Source organism: Phoxinus phoxinus (assembly GCF_949152265.1).
Source record: "Phoxinus phoxinus genome assembly, chromosome: 14".
In the NCBI taxonomy this organism is placed as follows: domain Eukaryota; kingdom Metazoa; phylum Chordata; class Actinopteri; order Cypriniformes; family Leuciscidae; genus Phoxinus; species Phoxinus phoxinus.
This window is the reverse complement of record NC_136889.1, coordinates 21,030,491-21,051,209: the sequence shown is the minus strand read 5'-3', so window position 1 is coordinate 21,051,209 and position 20,719 is coordinate 21,030,491. Positions and strand designations below refer to the sequence as shown.

At 37.6% G+C, this 20,719-nt stretch overlaps 2 protein-coding genes across 5 annotated transcripts; one reads left to right on the top strand and one right to left on the bottom strand.

Annotated features, from left to right (window-relative positions):
• The first annotated feature begins 2 nt into the window (after positions 1-2).
• Positions 3-9,652, top strand: sav1 (salvador family WW domain containing protein 1). Of its 3 annotated transcripts, none has more exons than XM_079635257.1 (6): positions 3-196; positions 654-886; positions 1,764-2,222; positions 3,887-4,157; positions 4,252-4,401; positions 8,609-9,652. In XM_079635257.1, exons 2-6 carry the CDS (start codon positions 793-795, stop codon positions 8,820-8,822), a joined length of 1,188 nt encoding a protein of 395 aa, XP_079491383.1. In that variant the 5' UTR covers positions 3-196; positions 654-792; the 3' UTR covers positions 8,823-9,652. The 3 variants fall into 3 exon arrangements, with proteins under 3 accessions (XP_079491383.1, XP_079491384.1, XP_079491382.1); XM_079635258.1 differs by having other exon boundaries at positions 180-465; XM_079635256.1 differs by lacking the exon at positions 3-196 and having other exon boundaries at positions 444-886.
• Positions 9,653-10,564: 912 nt separating this feature from the next.
• Positions 10,565-20,713, bottom strand: atl1 (atlastin GTPase 1). Of its 2 annotated transcripts, none has more exons than XM_079634841.1 (14): positions 20,526-20,713; positions 18,363-18,613; positions 18,150-18,284; positions 16,767-16,871; positions 16,598-16,648; positions 16,125-16,181; positions 15,888-15,980; positions 15,669-15,807; positions 14,096-14,223; positions 13,103-13,159; positions 12,924-12,995; positions 12,409-12,840; positions 11,458-11,472; positions 10,565-11,340 (listed from the first exon to the last, which is right to left on the bottom strand). In XM_079634841.1, exons 1-14 carry the CDS (start codon positions 20,557-20,559, stop codon positions 11,230-11,232), a joined length of 1,680 nt encoding a protein of 559 aa, XP_079490967.1. In that variant the 5' UTR covers positions 20,560-20,713; the 3' UTR covers positions 10,565-11,229. The 2 variants fall into 2 exon arrangements, with proteins under 2 accessions (XP_079490967.1, XP_079490968.1); XM_079634842.1 differs by having other exon boundaries at positions 18,363-18,604.
• Between the last annotated feature and the right edge of the window lie 6 nt (positions 20,714-20,719).

Here is a 20,719-nt window from a genome sequence, read left to right as displayed (position 1 = left end):
CTACTTATCTTTATAGTAAACATGATGTGTTGAATAAACCATCATATTTGTCCTGCGAAGCAATAAAAAAAATGTGACAGAAAAGAAGTTCGAGAGTAAAATATTTCCCACAATGCACTGCACCTCTAAGGACATGCCTTCGGGAAGGTCTGATCTGGGATCAGTCTGCTGCGGGGAGTGAGCGATCTAGAGAGAGGTGATCTAGGAGCGGTTAAAGACACTTTTACGTTGTGCAATATAATGATATAAAAATGATTGTGTGCGTAGTTGAACGGATACTTTAATGCGTTGCTAATGTTAGCTCTGTTTGGGATATAACGTACTAGTAAAGCTCTTGAATCTGAAAAAAATAAGTGAACTAATCTGTAATCATGCAGTTGGAAGTTATGGATCCAAACAGCTGATCTGAGATCAGGTAGCGGGGGAGGGATCCAGTGAGAGCTGGTCTGGGATCAGGAGGAGATGGTGAGGGTTGGGTGGACACATTCAGCTGGTAAAAGTTTTCGTGCGCTTTTCTCTGGGCGTAATTTAGACAGCGCGCGCGGGGAGCGCTAATTAGTCGTCGAAAAATATTCGTAATGTTCGACTAAACACTGAAAACAACGAAGCGTTCGCTAAACGCAACCTCGTTTGTTTTGTGTTAATGTTTACAGACTGTAGCCATGATGACTCGAAACTAGCTATCGGGCTACGCTCCGAAATGGTCTCGGTTCTGCGTGTCAGTGCGAATCTCGATCCGGATTTCAGGATGAAACCGAAGTCTAATCGGGCCAGAATCGATTCGGATTAACGATGCTCTCCAGAAAGAAGAGTAAAAACGAAGCGTCCAAGCCAGCCGAAGTTCAGGGCAAATATGTGAAGAAAGAAACTTCCCCGCTTCTGAGAAGTGAGTAACTTTTAAGTCAATATGCCTAACAAAACATACAAATAAATAAATAAATCTGCATTTTTATGTAATGTGGTCATTCGGTGCATGTTGAGCTATGGAACTTTTGAAAATTTTAAATACAAGTCAAGCTATGACTTACAATATGTACAGTTACATAGCCTATTATCAGCCAAATGGTGTCTACCTTTTGCATCAATCAAAAGATATGTGCCACATGCTCATTATTATTATAAATAGTAGAAGTAGAACGTTTTTGTTTTTACACTATTATATTTTAATGTTGCATAGTTATTTAACTCTAAGTCAAAGTATCAGGGCATAATTGGATGAACAGTAACTCAAGGGACAAAAACTTCCAGTATTAACATTCCAAATTAGCCACAAGCGTGTTTTGCATAGTATAGTTATAGACTTTGGATTGATGGGGACATTTTTTTTTAAATCCAATTATTTTCACTCTTATTTTTGTAAGAAAAAAAGTGCTGTTCTGGGGACATGGGAAAATAATTGTAGTCCAGGAAAATTATTTAAATACGTAATATGCTTTTTTAAATAATCTCATTCGAAATATAAGTAGTTGCACTTTAACATTATAAATGTCATAACTTGCATTGGGGACTTAAAAGGCAAAGGAATCTAGAAATGATCAGTTTCAAGATCTTTTCCAATCGGCTGCAGTCTATCTGTGCACATCTGGAGCAACTTAAATTGGTATCACTTTAGCACTTTTTGTATTCTGGAAAATGGATGTAAAATTGTACGCTAAAATTAATCTTAAGCATTCTTTGACTTTGCAACTTAAACATTGTTGAGGATGTTTTGATCCACTTACCCTAGGTTTCTCTTTTCTGCCTCTCGTTTGTTTTTTTCTCAGATTTAATGCCCTCGTTTATCCGGCATCCAACATTTCTTCGGCGTGAGCCGCCGTTAGCGGAGCCAGTTCCGGCGGGGGTATCTGGTGCAGGTCCGTATTCCTCTGGTTCTGTTGGGGACGTTAGCGGCCCCAAGAGTTTCCTGCGCAACGCACCTCCACGGACCCCCCTCGAAATATCCCGCAGGGAGAGTCATCGGCTTTCTGCCCCACCACACCTTCATCGCGATTACTCCCCTTCCTCGCCATCCTACATCAGCGATGCTGGTTCGGTGACGGAGAATGGAGATGCCGGCCCGTATTACTATCCTCCAGAGCCGTACTACAATAACCAACCCAGACGAGCCCACAGACAAGACCACTTTAATGAGAGCTACAGGTACTATGAACACAATGAACTCAACTACCCACGAAACCCAGGACAGCCCCAGACGCCCCAGCCACATAGTCGCCCACCCCCAGGTGAGGATTATCATCCTGTGTGCATTCACACTCGCATGCGTTATAATAGACTCCTCATGAAATAACAAACATGACTGTCGCTCTTTACTATAAATACACTGCCATAATCTGTCTCTATTTATGAGACCATATTATGCTGTTGACTATATGAGACTGGGTGTGCCGCACACCTCCTGAAAAGTAAGCAAAAGCATTTCGATGAACCCCGCCCTCTCCATGTAAACAAATGGGACTTAAGCCAAACTTAAACAATCAAATTACACGTAAAACAATTTTTTTGCCAGTTTTTATCACACTGAGGTACCGGTAAGTTAAAGTGTTCGTTTAAATAGGTTTGGTTTTAGTCGGTTATTTGATGATTTACAACGGAGGTGTGACGTCATGATTGACAGCTATGATTGACAGCTTCTCTGAGTGATGTAGTCATGGAGGCAGCAACAGCCTTTTTTGGGATATGATATTATATATATGATTGTATTTACCTTATTTTAACAAGCCTTCAGTTGTCCTACAATCAGCAGACATAAAAATTGGAGCAGTCAAGCTACTTAAACAGTTCAGGCGCGTGTGCTTGTGAGTGTGGGCAGGACTTTGATACCGTGGCTCTACTACACGCTCACTACTGTGCAGACTCACTATAGGCTACTGTCTTTATGTTGTTTCTACGTTAATTTGGAGATTAAATGTGACATTATTACAATATAAAGATATATTAAAAAACTTTAATTTGTTTTATTAATCGTGATTAGATACAGAAAAAATTTCCAATTAATTAAAAAAAAATTAATCGATTGACAGAACTAATATATATATATATATATATATATTAGGGCTGTCAACGTTATATAAATAAAATAATAAATGAACAATATTAAATTAGTATATTTTTTATGTTATAAATGTTCGTGTTTGTGTTATAAAACCGGTTGTGCTGATAAATATTTTTTGGTGTATACTATATATATAATAAACATCAATATTTACCTGCATATATTATTTTCTAAAGCATTTTAATACAAAAAATGTAAGTGAACATTTCTGAATGATGCAAACAAGTCCCAAATTTGCCACAAATATACATAAATAAATCTTAATAATTTTTGCCAGCCCTACTCACTACATTTTCTACACACACTTGTGCTCAATACACACACACACACTTTCTCGGCTGTCACTCTGGTGCGGTATTTCTCATTGCGTGTGAGATTGACAGAAATGTGGATTTTTCCTGTTTGCCCTTTTCTTCACCGTGTGTGTGTGTGTGTGTGTGTGTGTGTGTGTGTGTGTGTGTGTGTGTGTGTGTGTGTGTGTGTGTGTGTGTGTGTGTGTGTGTGTGTGTGTGTGTGTGTGTGTGTGTGTGTGTGTGTGTGTGTGTGTGTGTGTGTGTGTGTGTGTGTGTGTGTGTGTGTGTGTGTGTGTGTGTGTGTGTGTGTGTGTGTGTGTGTGTGTGTGTGTGTGTGTGTGTGTGTGTGTTCCTTGTGCTGAACTTTTTGTAGTCTTCTGGGGGCTGTTGTTTTATATTTGACCCTGCAGCTGTGACTTGTTGTTTTCTCCCCATCTCTCTTTAATTTCACTCCTCCTCCTTTGTTTTCAAATTCAAATACACAAAGAAACATTTACTGCATGCAGATCTGTAATACTTCACTATGTTTGTGCTTTTCTAGCAATCGGCCGTGTGCCAGCAAAGTCGGTGGGTAATCTGACGACGATGAGTGGAGAGGAGATGGTGCTTCCTCCTGGCTGGATTGTTGATTGGACGATTCGAGGCCGGAAGTATTACATCGATCACAACACAAACACAACACATTGGAGCCACCCGCTGGAGAGGGAGGGGCTTCCGCCGGGGTGGGAGAGGGTGGAGTCGGCTGAGTTTGGAGTGTATTATGTTGACCACATCAACAAACGTGCCCAATACAGACACCCCTGCGCGCCCAGGTGAGTGTCGAGATGTTCCAGCACATTCTCAGACTATCTGGTGCCATTTTGTATCCAAAATACACATGCAACCTCTGCTCTCACTCTACCTCAGTGTTCCACGTTATGACCAGCCCCCTCCCCCGCCAGTCACCTACCAGCCCCGCCCACCAGAACGCAACCAGCCCGTACTGGTGCCAGCAAACCCGTATCACACAGCCGAGATCCCAGACTGGCTGCAGGTGTATGCCAGAGCCCCACTAAAGTAAGTTTCACAGTCATAGTCACAGATTGCCAAACCCTGAGGTGCAGCAATCTAACAGCAAACAGAAAACTCTCACATACACTCCAATCTGCATCACAGATGGCCGCATTGGTGTACAGCTTCAATGGTTGTAATGGGAGTGCTTTCCTTTTGAAGTGTCGTGTCATGCCACACTGTATGTGTCCAGTGTAGGCCTGATGTAACTGTATTACTTTTCTGGACACATTTATAGATGCCTCTAATTTGCCTCTTTGCATTGGAATTTTAAAACATTTACTCTATTTTAACCTTAAATACTACAGTAATTATAAACGTATATAAAAACAATTTCTTTAAATATATAGATAAAAATGGTATTTTAAATGGTCATTAATCTCCTCAAAATATTCAATACATATTATTGAACTAAAATGTAGTACATTTAGTTAATTAATAAAAAGATACACTTGAGATGTTCAGTCACTTTTGAGCGCCAAGGAGTATGAGTGTGACCAAAGTAAGGAATACGGGTACAACTTGAGAAAAACATATTAATGTTTTCTCTTTATCACTCCCCAAATGCTACTGTAAATGTCATCAGCTTAGTCATTAATGCACATTATGTGTTAATATTTCCCAGAAATCGCTGCAAATATAGTGAACCTGCTGTCTATCCTGCTTAACAGAAGTTGTTTGGCTATCGAGAGCTCCATGAACCGGTGCTGAGTGAGAACTCTGTTTTTCAATGGCTCTGAACTCTATAATACAGGGTACCCGCGGGGTCTTAAAAGCATTGAAAAAGTCTTAAATTTGATCATCTCAAATTAAGGCCTTAAAAGCCTTGAATTTGGTAAACAAAGTCTTGGATTTCGTTACAAAGGTCTTATATTTTTTGCTTTTCCTACGATTAAGTTCATACCGTAACAAAATGAACTGTTACTAATGTAGGCTAATTAAAAATTCATGCAGCGTTGAGTGCACCTTCATCCGCGCTTCTTCAGCAGTGTAGAGCGCGCGCGCATGGTTGCCAGATACTATTCATTCAAACCCCAAATCAGAGCTTTTCTGTTAAAAGAACATATTTTCTACACGGTCTTTTCAATAGTATCTGGCAACCATGGGCGCGCACGCGCTCTACTGCTGAAGAAGCGCGGATTATCTGAAAACACAGACAAGCTGGAGTTCAGCGATCTTTATTTGAGATTTTCTACTTAAATTAAAGTGTCACTCAGTCGGTCTGTGTTCTGTCACGAGCCGCTTGCGCTGTTTGTGCGACTAAATCTGCGATCAAAAGTGTTTTTAATGTAGATCATATTATACGAGCAAGAATGCAATGTTTCCCGAATATCCACACGATTTCAAATGTGACTTGATTTTATACAACAGTTAAAAAACAACAAAAGGGTAACATTAAGTGATTTACTGCATAAAACAGTATAGTCAGGCTTATTGCTCTATTTTGCAACGAAATCTGTGGCTTTGAACGAATCGTGAGATTCAATGAATGAACGACTCGATGACTCGCTCATAAAGACAGTGAGTTACCGCCACCTACTGGCTATTTAAATATAATATTTTTATTAATATTAAACGTTTTTTAACATTGCATATTTATTGAACATTGTTTTATTTAAAGCATTATTTATGTTTAAAAGGTATTATAAAGGTTAAAAATTTAATGGAAAAATGTATTAAAGGGGGCAAATATTGTCCCTTAATGGAAAAGGTGTGACTGCAGTCTAAGTGGAAGAGAGGGGGTACTAGGGGGTACGGCACTCAAAAACATAGGAGAACCACGGAATTTAGGAAAAGGGATGTGTAGAATTGCACAAGTGCTACTGCTAAAGAGTGCAGTGTCAATTTCTCATAAGCTTAATTGAATGGCCTAGAGAGAATAATTATGACATTTTCTGTCTAAAGACTACATATAAAATAGCTACCTAAAGTAACTGCAGTTTGACTAAAACTAATGACTAAAAGTTTGCATTAATAAGCAGTTTCGTCTGAAGATGAAGACTAAGACTGAATCAAGAATGGCTGCCAAAATTAACACTGGCCTACACACACGTGCTCACTACAACGGTGTTGCGTATGTATTAAATATGACTGATCATTTAAATAAAATGTTTTATTTAATTCAAGTAGCCTACATGTACATAATTATTTTCTAGGGTTTAAAATTTATACAGATTTGACATTTTCCCCTCATACTTATGTTGGAATCGGTACGAAGTTGGCATTGAATTTCATTTGAAATGGTATTAAAAAGGTCTTAAAAAGCCTTGAATTTAAGCTGGAGGATCCTGGGGGTACCCTGATAATAGAATTCAACTGATGTGCAGTCACAGGTGTGCACCTATGTATATCAGCTATGACTTCAAATATGTCTCTTCTAGAGTTTTGTCAGTTTGATTCTCATATTTAATTAAAATGTTACAGATTGCACATTTTTATTTTAGTATTTTCTATATACTATTATAGTATTAATTCATATTTTGAATTGGAATTTATTTTTAGTTATTTTTAAATTCAGTTTGACATTTTTTTTATTTCTATTCAGCTCAGGACTAAAAAATGTTCATCCAATCATTGTATTCGTTCCAAATGCAATGATACGATGTCCTACCTGCTTGTCATGTCAACATATATATTTCCATACCTGCTCACGCAGACATCACGTCATCAGCATGTTCCGTATGCAGAGTTGTGGACACAGTCACAGACTTTTACAGTTCCTCCTGAACCAAAACAACAAGCTTATGCTGCGTTCACGCCATATCATAACCATAAATACGAGATGGCAACTCGTGATGTTCTAGCTGGAGCTGTTCTGTGTATTTAGGCGTTTCTATGTCAACACTATCAATGACGAAATTAATCTGCAGCAGTCAGGTGTTACAACTAAGAGCTCTGTAAGTTGCTTAAAGGCGTGGTAAAGTATGATTTCACTTTTCTAACTTTAGTTAGTGTGTAATGTTGCTGTTTGAGCATAAACAACATCTGCAAAGTTACAACGCTCAAAGTTCAAAGCACAGGAAGACATTTGCTTTTAAAGAAAAGGACTACAACAAACTGCTGGTAGGGACTACACGACATTCCTCCCGGGTTAGTGACATCACCAACCCTAAAATGTACATAAACCCCGCCCCCGGGAACACGCAGTCCATGTTGAGAAGAGGAAAAGTTGTTGTATAAGAGTACATTTGTGAGTCAGCTCAAACTGTAGCATCTGTCTTTTCACATGCAATAGAAAGTCACTCTGTGTGCATCTCACAACAGTTCCTATACGAGCGATTTATAGATTACCATGGCATGACAGAATATCCTAATTGCAGATAGTTAACTCCACATCAGCAACATAAATTCATCAACTAACCTTTCAGAGACGTCCTGTTGCTTCTACATGTTGTCACTTCTTCTTGAGTCTCTCCATCTTTGTCTGACTCCGTTATAACATTAAAGGCAGAACAGTTTCTGTCATTTTAGTGTGTCTGTGTGAGGTAATCGCAGCTGCTAACACACACACACGAGCTCTTGAAATCCCGCCCTCTGCAGCAGCTCATTTGCATTTAAAGGGCCAGGCACAAAACGGTGCGTTTTTGCAAATCCTAAAAAAGTGACAACTTTAACATGCTTTATAAAAATATCTGTGGGGTATTTTGTGCTAAAACTACACGCACACACACAATCTCTGGGGAAATCCGAGATTTATTTTACATCTTGTGAAAATGGCATTTTACCACCCCTTTAACTTCTTTGAGACATGAGGTAATTTAACGCTGTCTTTTGTCTCGTGACGCTTTGCAGACTTTGCTGTGCGTGTTCATGTGTTTTGAAGGAGGCGTAAGAGAAGCTCTTTAGAGACTCTAATGCTTTCAAAGCTAGCTTGTTGATAGCCTCTCCAACATTGCATACCCTACCTACCTTTATGCAGCCAAAGTGTATCTTAAAAGCTTGTTTGGTGATAAATATGAAAACCCTTCTAAAACCAACCAAGAGACCACTAGGTTTGGAAACCTGCAACCCAGTTTAGGCTAGATTACAATGTTTTTTCAGTAGTGACATCAGCCCAAATAATTTTTTTTTTATTGAAGAGAGCCATAAAGTTTTTCCTTGGCTGCCTTCTGGAAGCCACCAGAGTCTGTACACATGTCGTGATGATGGAGTCTTGTAAAGGCCAGTGTCATTAACCTTCAGTCATATCAGTGTGTGTTTGTGTTTGTCTCAGGTATGACCACATCCTGAAGTGGGAACTCTTCCAGTTAATGGATCTGGACACATATCAGGGGATGTTGAAGCTGCTTTTCATGAAAGAGCTGGAGTGCATCGTTAAATCCTATGAAGCATATCGACAAGCGCTGCTCACAGAACTTGACACACGCAAACAGCGGCAGCAGTGGTATGCCCAACAGCCTGCCAAAAACTTCCCTCCGAACATGTGACTCGTATGAGACACACCAGCGTTATCAGTGCCTTAGCTGCTGATGCAGACTCTCATTTACTTCCTCAAACAGCTCCAAATATAAACGCCCAAAGAGAGACGCCACACAAAGCATGTTGGAAACTTTACACTATTACGCCTATGTAGATTATCAGCCATTATACGGCTGTGTGTTATGAGTCTGTGCTTTGGTTTTGACTGTGTGTTGTGAATGTGTTTGCGCATGATGTCAGGACTCGCTCCTTCTTTATGGCATTGTCTGTATGGACAATCATAACTATCAGTTTTCAATGTTGTATGTTTTATCAGACTCTGCGCAATAGTAGTTTTGCTTTTTGGATGAATCTCATAAAAAAATGCATCCAGTTCACATTTTACCCCTAAAAAAAAAAAGGCATTTAATGGAGTTTGTAAAGAAAATGAAGCTTGTTTTAGGATTAATAACATCGGCTTAAATGAACGGTTTTACCATTAAATTATAAAAATAAAAAGCACAGTTTTTTGCATTACAGTAATGAGAGATCGTCATGGTGCTTAATTTTCTGTAAGTAAATTATATATTCTTTCTTTCTTATTTTTGGGGTGAAATATGGCTTGACCATTTCTGTGAGGTTCATCCTTTAAGATCTGGGTGGATTCCTTTTTTAAGGAATTTGCTTCTTATATTTAAAGATGAAACTTTCAGGCTGAATTGTCACTTTGGATGACGTGATTGTGCCTGTGGCATTTGGGGTTTTTCAAGAGGTTATTGCCTGTATTTTTCAGTTATGATGATGTTTGTAAAAACTATTTTAAGCATCAACACTAAATAAACCAGGATCTTGTATTGTGCGCATGTGTGAGGATGTTCTTCCCAATTAAGATTATGCTTTTCTCACCTCTTTTCAAAGTTATTTTTATTTTTTAATGGAAGTAGAGCAGAATACTTCATTTTCTGTTTTAATCCTCATATATATATATATAATTATATATATATATATATATAAAACATTTTAACTGAATTGAAAGCCCTTCTTCTACATCTCTTGTGGACATCTTATGTGTAAAGATAAAGCAACTTGAAAACAAAAATAGCATCATCACAAAAAGGTACCTTGGGCCTCAATTCCATGGATTTTATCCTACATCAAGAGTGAGGAACAAATCGGGATTTATAAAGGAAAGGCTGACGTGAAAATATTCTAAATCGTATGCCAACGGAAGAGCATGCGTACAAGCTTTTTGTGCCTAGACCAGTATTAAACATTTTCTAATGTTGTTTATTCAAATGTGAAAATAGAGTATCATGTCCAGTATGAATTAATATATGTACATAACATATTAACTGCTTCGTGATAATTACGTAACATGTTCATGAATTCCTGGAATTCATAGTGCGGTACTTCTGATGAACCATAAAGAGATATTCCTGGGTGATCTGTACACTGTAATAATAATTATTCACAATTTTTCTTTTGTCAAATAAACTTAGATAATTAATGTGGTTCAGATAGCATAATATTTAGAGTTTCTATTTATTAAACCAATCTCCTTTATCTGTCAACTCAAATTAACCAGGTAACTTTCTTTTTTCAAGTTAAACTAACAACAATTTTTTACAGTGTCGATGGATTTGATCCGCTTGCATTTAAGATGAACTGCAGTTTATAAAAAGGGATGCATTTAGGATAATTTTGTGCGATAAATTTTATACATCTAAATTTAGGAAACTATAATACATTCACATTAAGGATCGTTCTGCACACATAAATGAGCCCCATAGTCATTCATGAGCATTAGTCTAACGCATTTTATCCTAATATAAGCTAACAAAACAATTTATGATACTATAAATGTCAGATTTTCCTGGTGATTTTATGTTATTAAAACAAGCTTGGCAATTTGTCTTTTCCATACAAGTAGGCTTTTTTTAAAGGTTTGATGTCTTTGAAAATGGTTAAGATTGCCCTAAATATGATGGGATGGAAGATCCCTGCATCAGGTTATTTGGCCCATGATAATGACTACAACTTGTGTTTTTAAACATGTAGTACTTTATTCCCTTATAAATAGCACTGAACTCAACATACGACATCCATTACAAAATAAGAACAGACTCCTTTCATGTGAGTGTCAGAGAGAGAAACAGTATTTACAGTGAGAAGATGGTAAAATGGTGATTCAGAACTAATACCGTGACTTTCGACTGCAGGCGCAAATGGTACAGTCAGACTGAATCTTTTGAGACTGTTCAGTCTGATTCTCGTGGTCGTCTGACTGTGGGCCTGAGCTGTAGGTGGAGGATGTTGCAGTGGTGGGTGATAGTGACGATATGTTCCTGTTGCAGCAGTAAAGCATCGAACAGTCCCGTGCCTCTTTCTCTCTCTGACTGTACTGTCCACAGTGCATCTGCGTGAAACTGTGTGGGGTCAGTTTTGTTTCTTGTCCTGCTCAGGCGGTTGACCAGCCTGGTGTCCAGGGAAAGCGTGGTTATACAACTGCCTGTGGTTTGCTGCTACACTGTACAGCTTATACAGAGCCTGAGCGAGAAGGACAGGAAGACACAACATGTTAATGTGAGATGTATCTTTCTGTTTGTATGATGTTGTGGGATTGTGATTGTAAGTAGACGGATAAGTGTGTGCAGGTACAGTTACCTCATTTGTGCTTCCCTGAAACAAAGAGATGAGGAAAGCAGTTAACAAACTTTGGTTTAAAATAAAAACTTGATACCTGATTTTATACAAATAAAATCATGAAATGATGACAGAATTCATTCTTTTAGTTAAGTGAAAAAAAAGAAAAAATGTTTTAGTGTATATATATATATATATATATTTAAAAAAAAATCTTACTGATCACACTTTTTTAATGGTTATATATATATATATATATATACACATTACCATTAAAAAATGTGTGATCAGTAAGATATATATATATATACACTAAAACATTTTTTTTTCTTGTAAAAAAATCTATACTTTTATTCAGCAAGGATGAATTGAAATTGATTTTAAAAAGCGACATTTTTTTGTTTAAAAAAAAAACTTTTACTTTTTTTTACTTTCTATTCTATTCTTAATCAAAGAATTCTGAAAAAGGTTTCACAATTTAAAAAAATATTAAGTAACCGTTTTCAACATTAATAATAATCAGAAATGTTTCTTAAGCACCAAATCAGCATATTAGAATAATTTCTGAAGGATCATGTGACACTGAAGACTAGAGTAATGATGCTGAAAATTTTGCTTTGCATCACAGGTATAAATTACATTTTTAAATATATTCAAATAGAAAACAGTTATTTTAAATAGTAATAATATTTCACAATATCACAGTTTGTGTTCAAATAAACGCAGCCTTGGTGAACAATCTTACTGACCAATATTTCTTACATATCAATATTTCTATAGATAAACTATATCTAAATACACATACCTGCTTTCAAAATAGGCTTCAATTATACTGCACAATTTTAAACTGCATGCATGGTATATTGGTATTGGCTGTTGGTCGTAGATTTTTTTTTTTTCATTCATCATTATCAGTCTATTTGCATATTTGTTTTTAAATATTTATTTCCTCTTAAAGTGTGTGTGTTGTACCTGATCCCACAGCGCGCCGGCCACCTGGTCAATGACTGCGCCCAGTTCTCTGTATTCTCCTGAGTAGCGGATGTACGCCCATGTGCACAGAGTGATGAGCGCGAAGCCCAGCACCATGTTGCAGACGCTCGCGATGACGTCCACGCCCACGAACCCCGTGATCCCTGCGGCCACGTACATCACGAAGATCACCACGAACAGTGTGGCGGGTGTGCGTGCCGCGTGGAAGATGTTCTTGGAGTCGTTGTGTTTGATGTACTGCACGAACGACTCGTCGATCTCCGTCTCCAGCTGCAGCAGGTACCGCCGGCTGAACTCCTCCCCGCCCATTTTCTTCACACTGCGAAACAACGCCAGCGACTCCTCGCGGATGTCCAGGTGACGTGCCTGGAGCTCGCTCGGGGCGAGGAAAGGCCGATCTCCTCCGCTCACCTGGGGGGCGTAAGACACGTGATGAAGATGAGTCGCACTGATATCATTTATGACAAGAAACCAGCTGTCAGTATCACACTTACCACCTCCATCTTCCTGTTGTATAGATCTTTAGCTGCGGCCACTGCGGCCAGATTATTGGCTTCTGCTGTGGCCTGTGCACACAAACACAGCCTAACACTGTCATACTGTAGGATGCTAACAGCTCTGCATGTAAGGCTTTGGAAGGGGAGTGTTCGTGCTGAAGGCTAAGAGGTTGTACCTGTAACATGGATTTTGGATGTGGCAGCTCCTCTCCCTGGTAAATCTTGATATATGCCTGAAATCATAAACAGCCGCTCAGTTCACTCGAAGAATTCCAAAAATGTCATTATACTGTAACAATTATAAACTCCATACAAATTAGGGATGCAGAATATATTGGTGCTTTGTTGGCTATAGTTTCTTTTTAATTTACTCGTATCATTTGATATTGGGTATTTAATCTAACACTGATATATGTAATCTTTAGCAAAATTTAAAATTAATCCTTTTTTTATATATTGTAGTACTGTATTATAATGTTTTGATGCCTAAATACACTTGTTGCATTTAAAGGATTTATTGTATTTTTTATTTAGACAAAATAGTATAATATTGTATATTATATAAAGACAACCGTTTGGAAAATATTACAAATTTGAATTATTATTGTAATTTAAAATAACTGTTTTCTATTTCATTATATTTTAGAAATGTATTCCTGTGATCAAAGCTGAATTTTCAGCATCATTTCTCCAGTCTTCAGTGTCACATGATCCTTCAGAAATCTTTCTAATATGCTAATTTGCTGCTCAAGAAACACTTTAAAAACAATCAATCTATAAAACAGCTGTGCTCCTTGACATTTTTGTGGAAACCGGGAAACATTGTTTCAGGATTCTTTGATAAATAGAACAGCATTTATTTGAAATAGATTTGTTTTGTTTGTAACAACGTAAAAGTATTTAATGTCACTTTTGATCAATTTAATGCATTTCTATGGAATACAAGTATTTTTTAAATTGTTTAAATGTCCTGACTGACCCCAAAAATGTGAAGGTATAGTGTATATTTAATAAACATAAATATATTTTTAATATTGACCACTATTTAAGAAAGGGAATTTAGCGCAATCTGACTTTTAATATCGTTGAATGCCTAATGAAAAATGTCAATTGGTTCATTTATATATCATTACTGGTAGCAGTGATTGCACAGCTATCAAATCTATCACCTTGAAGTACTCCAGGAGTCCACGACAGGTGATTTTGCTTGCATTTATCTCTTTCACGTCCAGGTTTTTGGGCCGTAGTAACCATGGAACAAGCACTTTGAGATTATTGGTAAACTCTTGATCGATCTCTGAAACACATGATTGGAAATAGGTGTTTTTGAACACTGTTTTTGCACATCATGGCCAGTGCTGGGTAGATCAATTCAAATGACATGATAAGCATTGTAGTTTGTAACGTAATCATTACACATTTTAGTTAATGGAATCTGATTACTTTTAGATTACTTTTGACCTAACTTGTCAACTTGTATAACATGAATATTATAATCTTGTACCATGTTGATAAAAAATGCAAAGAGAAAGAACATAAAGTGCATTAAATATTACATAACATCAGGGTTTCCCTAACTAGAATTTGGGAAGAAGGAACTGCAGGGGGTTCATACATTTATGACAAGTTAATAATTCGTTTTTAAAAAAAGAAGTAAAGTTAAATTATAAGAAATACATAATTTGAGAGTAAAAACAATCAAAACACTAACTAAAAAGGATTAAACATCTTATTTGTTTGTGCTGTGTGGCCTCTCAATTTTCCATGTAATTATATTCACCTGACTAGTGGCCGGTCTGTGTGTGTAATTCCATAAAACTTTTGAGAAAGGAAAATATAAAAGATAAAATAGAAGAATTAGGGAGAATCAATGAATTCTGAATAATTTTCTGATTTTTTTTAAATATTAAGTATATATAATCAATAAAAAGGAAATGTATTGTGATTTTAAAAAGTAATATAATCTAATTACAAGTATTTAATGTTTGGAATCTGATTACGTAATCCAGATTGCATTTAATCAGTAGAGCATGAGTAACGTTCCACTCAATATTCCTCTCTACGCCAGTGCGCCTCGTTCAATCGCTCTAAAAGTCGCTTAAATCCCGTTCCGACATTAAATTTCTGTGTACTATACGTCTTTCTGTTTGTATAGAATTTCTTGAACAAATCTCTCAATTATAGTATGCCTACAGATAACAGTTATGATATGTGTGGCTTTAAAGCAATATAATATAAAGTGGTGTAAATAAACGTGACGTGATGATGCCAAATTTCAGAGCTCGTGCACACATATCCACATCGCTATAATCAGATGCTTTCTGTACTGCCGTTTTCTCACCGCAGTTATTTTTGTTATTGAGAGGAAAGCGCTCAGCACATATTTATGGCTTCGGGTTGTTCGTTAACAGTGTTTTGCTGCAAAGACATTTCAAACTTCTTTTTACCCCTGAGCAAAGAACGAAAACGAGTATAAAACGAATCTCTGCTAACTCCACACTTCCTTTCAATTTCTTCTCCTTCATTCTTAACTTTGATGTTTACTGTGCATTTATATATAAGGTTCGCAACTTCATTAAAACAATATTTGAACTCCATAACCAAGAAATCACAAGGAGCGAGCGGCCCTGATCAGAATCTGAAATACTCACATGCTCTGATAATCAGTTACTACCCAGCACTGTTCATAGTAAGATGCTAACATAGCTTACACATGTTTGAGCTCCGCTACTGTAGACTTACCCCTCAATCTGCCATCAAAGTGTGGGTTTGTGGCCACCTTGAGTCCCGGGTGTGGCATGAGGAAGCAGGAGATGTTGGTGAAGCAGGAATGAATGTGTTTCCTTACGTTCTGCAGCTCCTCATGTTGATTCTCTGAGATCTACACATAAACGCACATTAGCGTTGGTTCTGTAGGAATTAATTCTGAATATTCACGTTAACCTTTTCATAAATATTTGCCTTTAATCTTTTCTCCAGGAATTTCATCCCTCCCTCCTGTCCGTAGGGAAACTCGTATGGAAAGCTCCAGTCCCGCACCAGAAAGATCATTGACTTGTGAAATAACACAAACCAGATGATTAGTGACGTTTGTTTCTACCAGTATCATAAAAATGCATTTTATAATGACAGTTTCCTGAGGAACATTCTGTTTCAGAATCATCAGCACTAAAAGAGGCTGTCAGCAGAAGCAAATACCTGGAATGGTTTGAGGAATGTTTCTTCCATGGCCAGTCTGCCGTATTCAGTGAAAAGCTACACAGGTCAACAAAAGCACACGTTTAATTAAAAGCGTACTCAAAAGTGTGTGAAAATTGTTTTTATAATTAATTATATATGGTTTTCTGTTTCAAATGACAAAAATGTCTGCACTCGTGACTCAAATGTCCTTTTTAAGATGTTTGTTCAGTTTTTTCTGTTTACGTGCAAAGAATTATGGCTTACAAGCGTGTCTGGTTTATCTAATTTCAAGCATAGCGCCCAGCAATAGTCAATCCTATTTTATTGATGCATTTATTTTATTTTATTTGTACTTGACATTTCATCTACATGTAAATGCACATCAATTAGTACACTCTGTGTTATAGAGCTTTGTAAATACATTTTGAATTAAATGTATTACTGTCTAAAAGTCTGATAACTAATGGGTGGCAAAATGAGTCTCTCTTTACCTGCAGATGCTGAAGATCATCTTCCTGAACATTCTGAGATATGTTATACACCTACAAAGAAAGAAAACGACAATTCAGCTGAGTTGCATTAAGAATATGGTAAACAGGAAGTTTTAAGGTCACAGTTTTTTTTAGGAGGGTGTTTTGTGTAATGCTGTTTGTGTACAACCTGCATAGAGCTGATCATAGTACTGAGGGCAAATACAGTAGCTGAGTCACGGAGAGTAGACTGGCTGTCGAAGGTCCCCTGTGTGTCCATTAGCAGCACTGCCACCTACAGGCAACAGGACATAATGCATCCCTCCCATAAAAACCACATACTAAAGATCCTCATGAAATGATGTTAGATTATAATTATACTCAAGTCATGACATTGAGTATACACTACTGTTCAAAACTTTAAAAAAAAGAAGAATAAAATAATACTTTTATTCACCAAGGATGCATTTAATTGATCAAGGGACAGGGTTTAAATTCATCATCTTAATCTAGAATACTTAATCAGGGGTTTAAGAAATGGCTTTCTGAAACATATTAAGTACAGATTACTTACACCTGGAGTCCTAAACTAAAACAAGATTAATTTAAGACCAAATGTGCTAATCTGATTAAGCGCAACTAAGGTTGCCTATAAAACACGGAATGAACCACGCAATCTTAAAATTTAGGTTGAATTCGAAATCGTCCCCTATACCCTCAAATAGGGTGTTATTTGAGGGGACAGCCATTTGTAGTGCTGTCTGAAACCATAGTGGACGTTATTGAGTGCACTTATTCAATTCCACACCCACATTGCACTGCAATAATGAGTGTACAGCCGATGTACGCTTAACAGTGTCCACTCCTTTTCATTCACTCCTTCAAGTGAACAGTATTAGTGGACTAACTTAGGGAATAGTGAATGAGGGTTTAGGGGGCGATTTCGGATTCAGCCCTGGAGTAGCTCTAGTCTAGTCAGGAAATCAGCTTATTAAACTCTGGACTAGACTAAGTCTAGGGCTATTTAAAACCATGACAGGTTTAATAATCTGGTTTACAAGGTCAGTTTAGTCTAGGACTAGGCTTGAGCTCTCTCCGGGAACCCGCCCCCAAAAGTGACAGGAAAGACATTTATAATCTTACAAAAGATTTGTATTTTTTTCTATTGAACTTTTTGTTTTGTGGAAGAATTGTGAAACCCGTTTCACGGTTTCCACAAAAAAATTAAAAGCTGCACAACTCTTTTCAACATTGATAATAATAAGAAATGTTCTTGAGCAGCAAATCAGCATATCAGAATGATTTCTGAAGGATCATGTGACACTGAAGACTGGAGTAATGATCCTGAAAATTCAGCTCTGATCACAGGAATAAATTAAAATATATTCAAATAAACAACATTTACTTTAAACTGTAATAATATTTCAATATTAATATTTCTGTTTTTACTGATCAAATAAATGCAGCCTTGGTGAGCATAAGAGACTCAAAAACATGAGAAAATCTTACTGACGCCAAAACTTCAGTACGGCAGTCTAGGTAGGGGTTTTCGGTAGGTTAAAGTGAGTCTTACCTTGCTGCCATCTGGTTTGTCCACCAGGAAGACCTCACTCCAGATCTGAATCCCAGTGGTCTCCCGCTCCGACCCTCCTCTCCATGAGAATCCCGTCAGCGGCTCCTCAGGGTCACCCAGCCACTCATCACTGGCCTAAACACACACACCGCATTTGAGACTAGTCTGAGAGCACGTTTTTACACTTTAAAGATGAGTTATAGGCAATCTGACCTGGCTGTACATGTAACGCAGCATGAAGTCCATGAGGAAGGATTTGCCCTTGCGAAACGCTCCTGCCACGGAGATGGCCACCACCTCTCGGTCTCTGAGCTCTTCAGCCAGCAGGATCTTACTGAGCGCCGCCTCGTCCAGCTCAAACGAGTGGTCGTCCTTCACCACCAACACCTGCACTGGACGGGCCCGTCCGTCTGTCTCCTCCTCCTCCGAGCTCCAGTCATACACGTTCTTATCCCCTAAAGACCCTGAACAAAGACACATTTAAATATATTACTCCTGAAAGTGCAATGACTGTTATGGTGCTAACCATAGACGTAATATCATCCAGCGTTATAAGCAAACCGCAGCTGATAGAGACGCCCTGTACTGTTAATGATCTTAAAGCTGTCTACTCGATAGATCATAATGTTTGAGTTGCACCGATGACGCAACTATGATGGAGAATTTCAATATCAGATGAAAAAGTGACACTGTTTGTTAGTTGATGGGAGCGGTAGATTGCATTTTGTGGCGTGTTATTTTAGTGTTATTTATATATATTTTAGTTTTTATTATTATATTTTTATTTTATATTTTTCAGTTTTAATTTTATTATTAGTTTTTTATATTACTATTTAGGTTTAATTCATTTTTTTTTCTGTTTTAGTTTTTATTTATTTAGTCATTTTAGTGCTTCAATTTAGGCTTAATTTCAGTTGGCTACAAAAGGAAACTTTTCTCATTTACGCTCAGTTCAAGTTTTTCATCTAATATTCATATTTTGTTGTGTGTAAGTTGTGTGAGAGAACAGCATTAATGAATTAAGTGAATTAGTGAAGCATTAATGCCATGTTATGCTTAAGATTATCATCCGTTTGAAATCAAATTAGGCCTAAATTCAAATCAGAGATGAGTGTTCACAGCACAAATGTTACGGAAAAAAAAAAATTTAGAGGCAAAGACTCTCTTTTCTTATAGCATTCTCCAGGGAGAAATGGCGGAGTCACGGTTTAGTGAAAATCCTAATGGAGGTTTACTGATGATCTCGACCTCTGTCATCAAGGCCAATGTGATATGGTTCATTATTAGTTTAGAAGTCCATCTCTTTCACTTCTCAGGCTTCTTGATGTACAAACAACTGTTAATGTGTTTTTAAGCATCATATAGGTATGTGAACCAGCAAAACACCAGAGGTTGCTCTGGGGGATCTGCCTGTCTCATTGATGCATTAGTTAAGCATTTCTTAAATGCAATTGAACATTAATGGATATTGACATGGGAATGAGAACATGTCTAACATAACATTTTCAACCAGGGCTAAAAGGATCGTAGTGGGTCAGATTCAAATTATACGGATGTGATGAGTCTGTTCACAACATTTGCCATTTGGTTAGTACCAAAATTACACCAATATTGTCCCAACACTGTAAATTATTTACATTAAAATGTCCTTGTACAGCCCTCTCTCATTATCTCTCTCTCTCTCTCTCTCTCTCTCTCTCTCTCTCTCTCTCTCTCTCTCTCTCTCTCTCTCTCTCTCTCTCTCTCTCTCGTCATATTCACCTGGTCAGGCCTGTATGGAGCAGTAAGCATCACACGGCAACCGTATACATTATATAAACCAGCATCTCTATACAGGCCTGTAGCAGATGTATACAGCTCTGCTTATGTTATGTGGGTCACTGACTTCACACATAGTCAAAGCACTTCTGATTTTAACCACTGCAATGAAGAAAAACTATGACGCGTGATCTAATAAATGCACAATGAATTCGAGAAATAAAGCATATTATTGACCGGAATTTGTAGGAAATAAATAGGTTGGTGCATTCGCAAACGACCAATAATTTGCGTTCCCATTGACATTACAGTAGCCTACTGCAAATGTCACACTGCTTTTAAATATAGATCGTACAGCAGTAAAATAGCTGTCAACACAGACACACACGGACAGATACAGGGCGGAACAGGGCTGTGGTCCGGACCAAATCAGCTGATTTGGACAGGGAGGAAAATCATTGTTTTTGTCTGTGTGTATTTATGTGTGTTCTTTAATATATATACACAGAGTATCTATGTAACAGCATCCTCATAATTTACAGAATCACACAATAAACCCGTTGCATAGGGTGTCTGTCTCGCGTCTAGATGGTTTATTGTGTTTAAAGATGGACTCACCCCAGCTGTCTCTGTTATTTTTGTCTCGTGCCATGTCGCACTGGGTGTTTTGTTCAGTATTCGGGTCGGGTCTTGTAGGTTCGGTTCTAAACAGCGATCATGAGACGAATGCGATGCTGGAAATCAGCTGCGAGTGATGGAGGCTCATTCTCATCTGAACCCAATATGCAGCGCACCATTTGACCGCCCAGTGG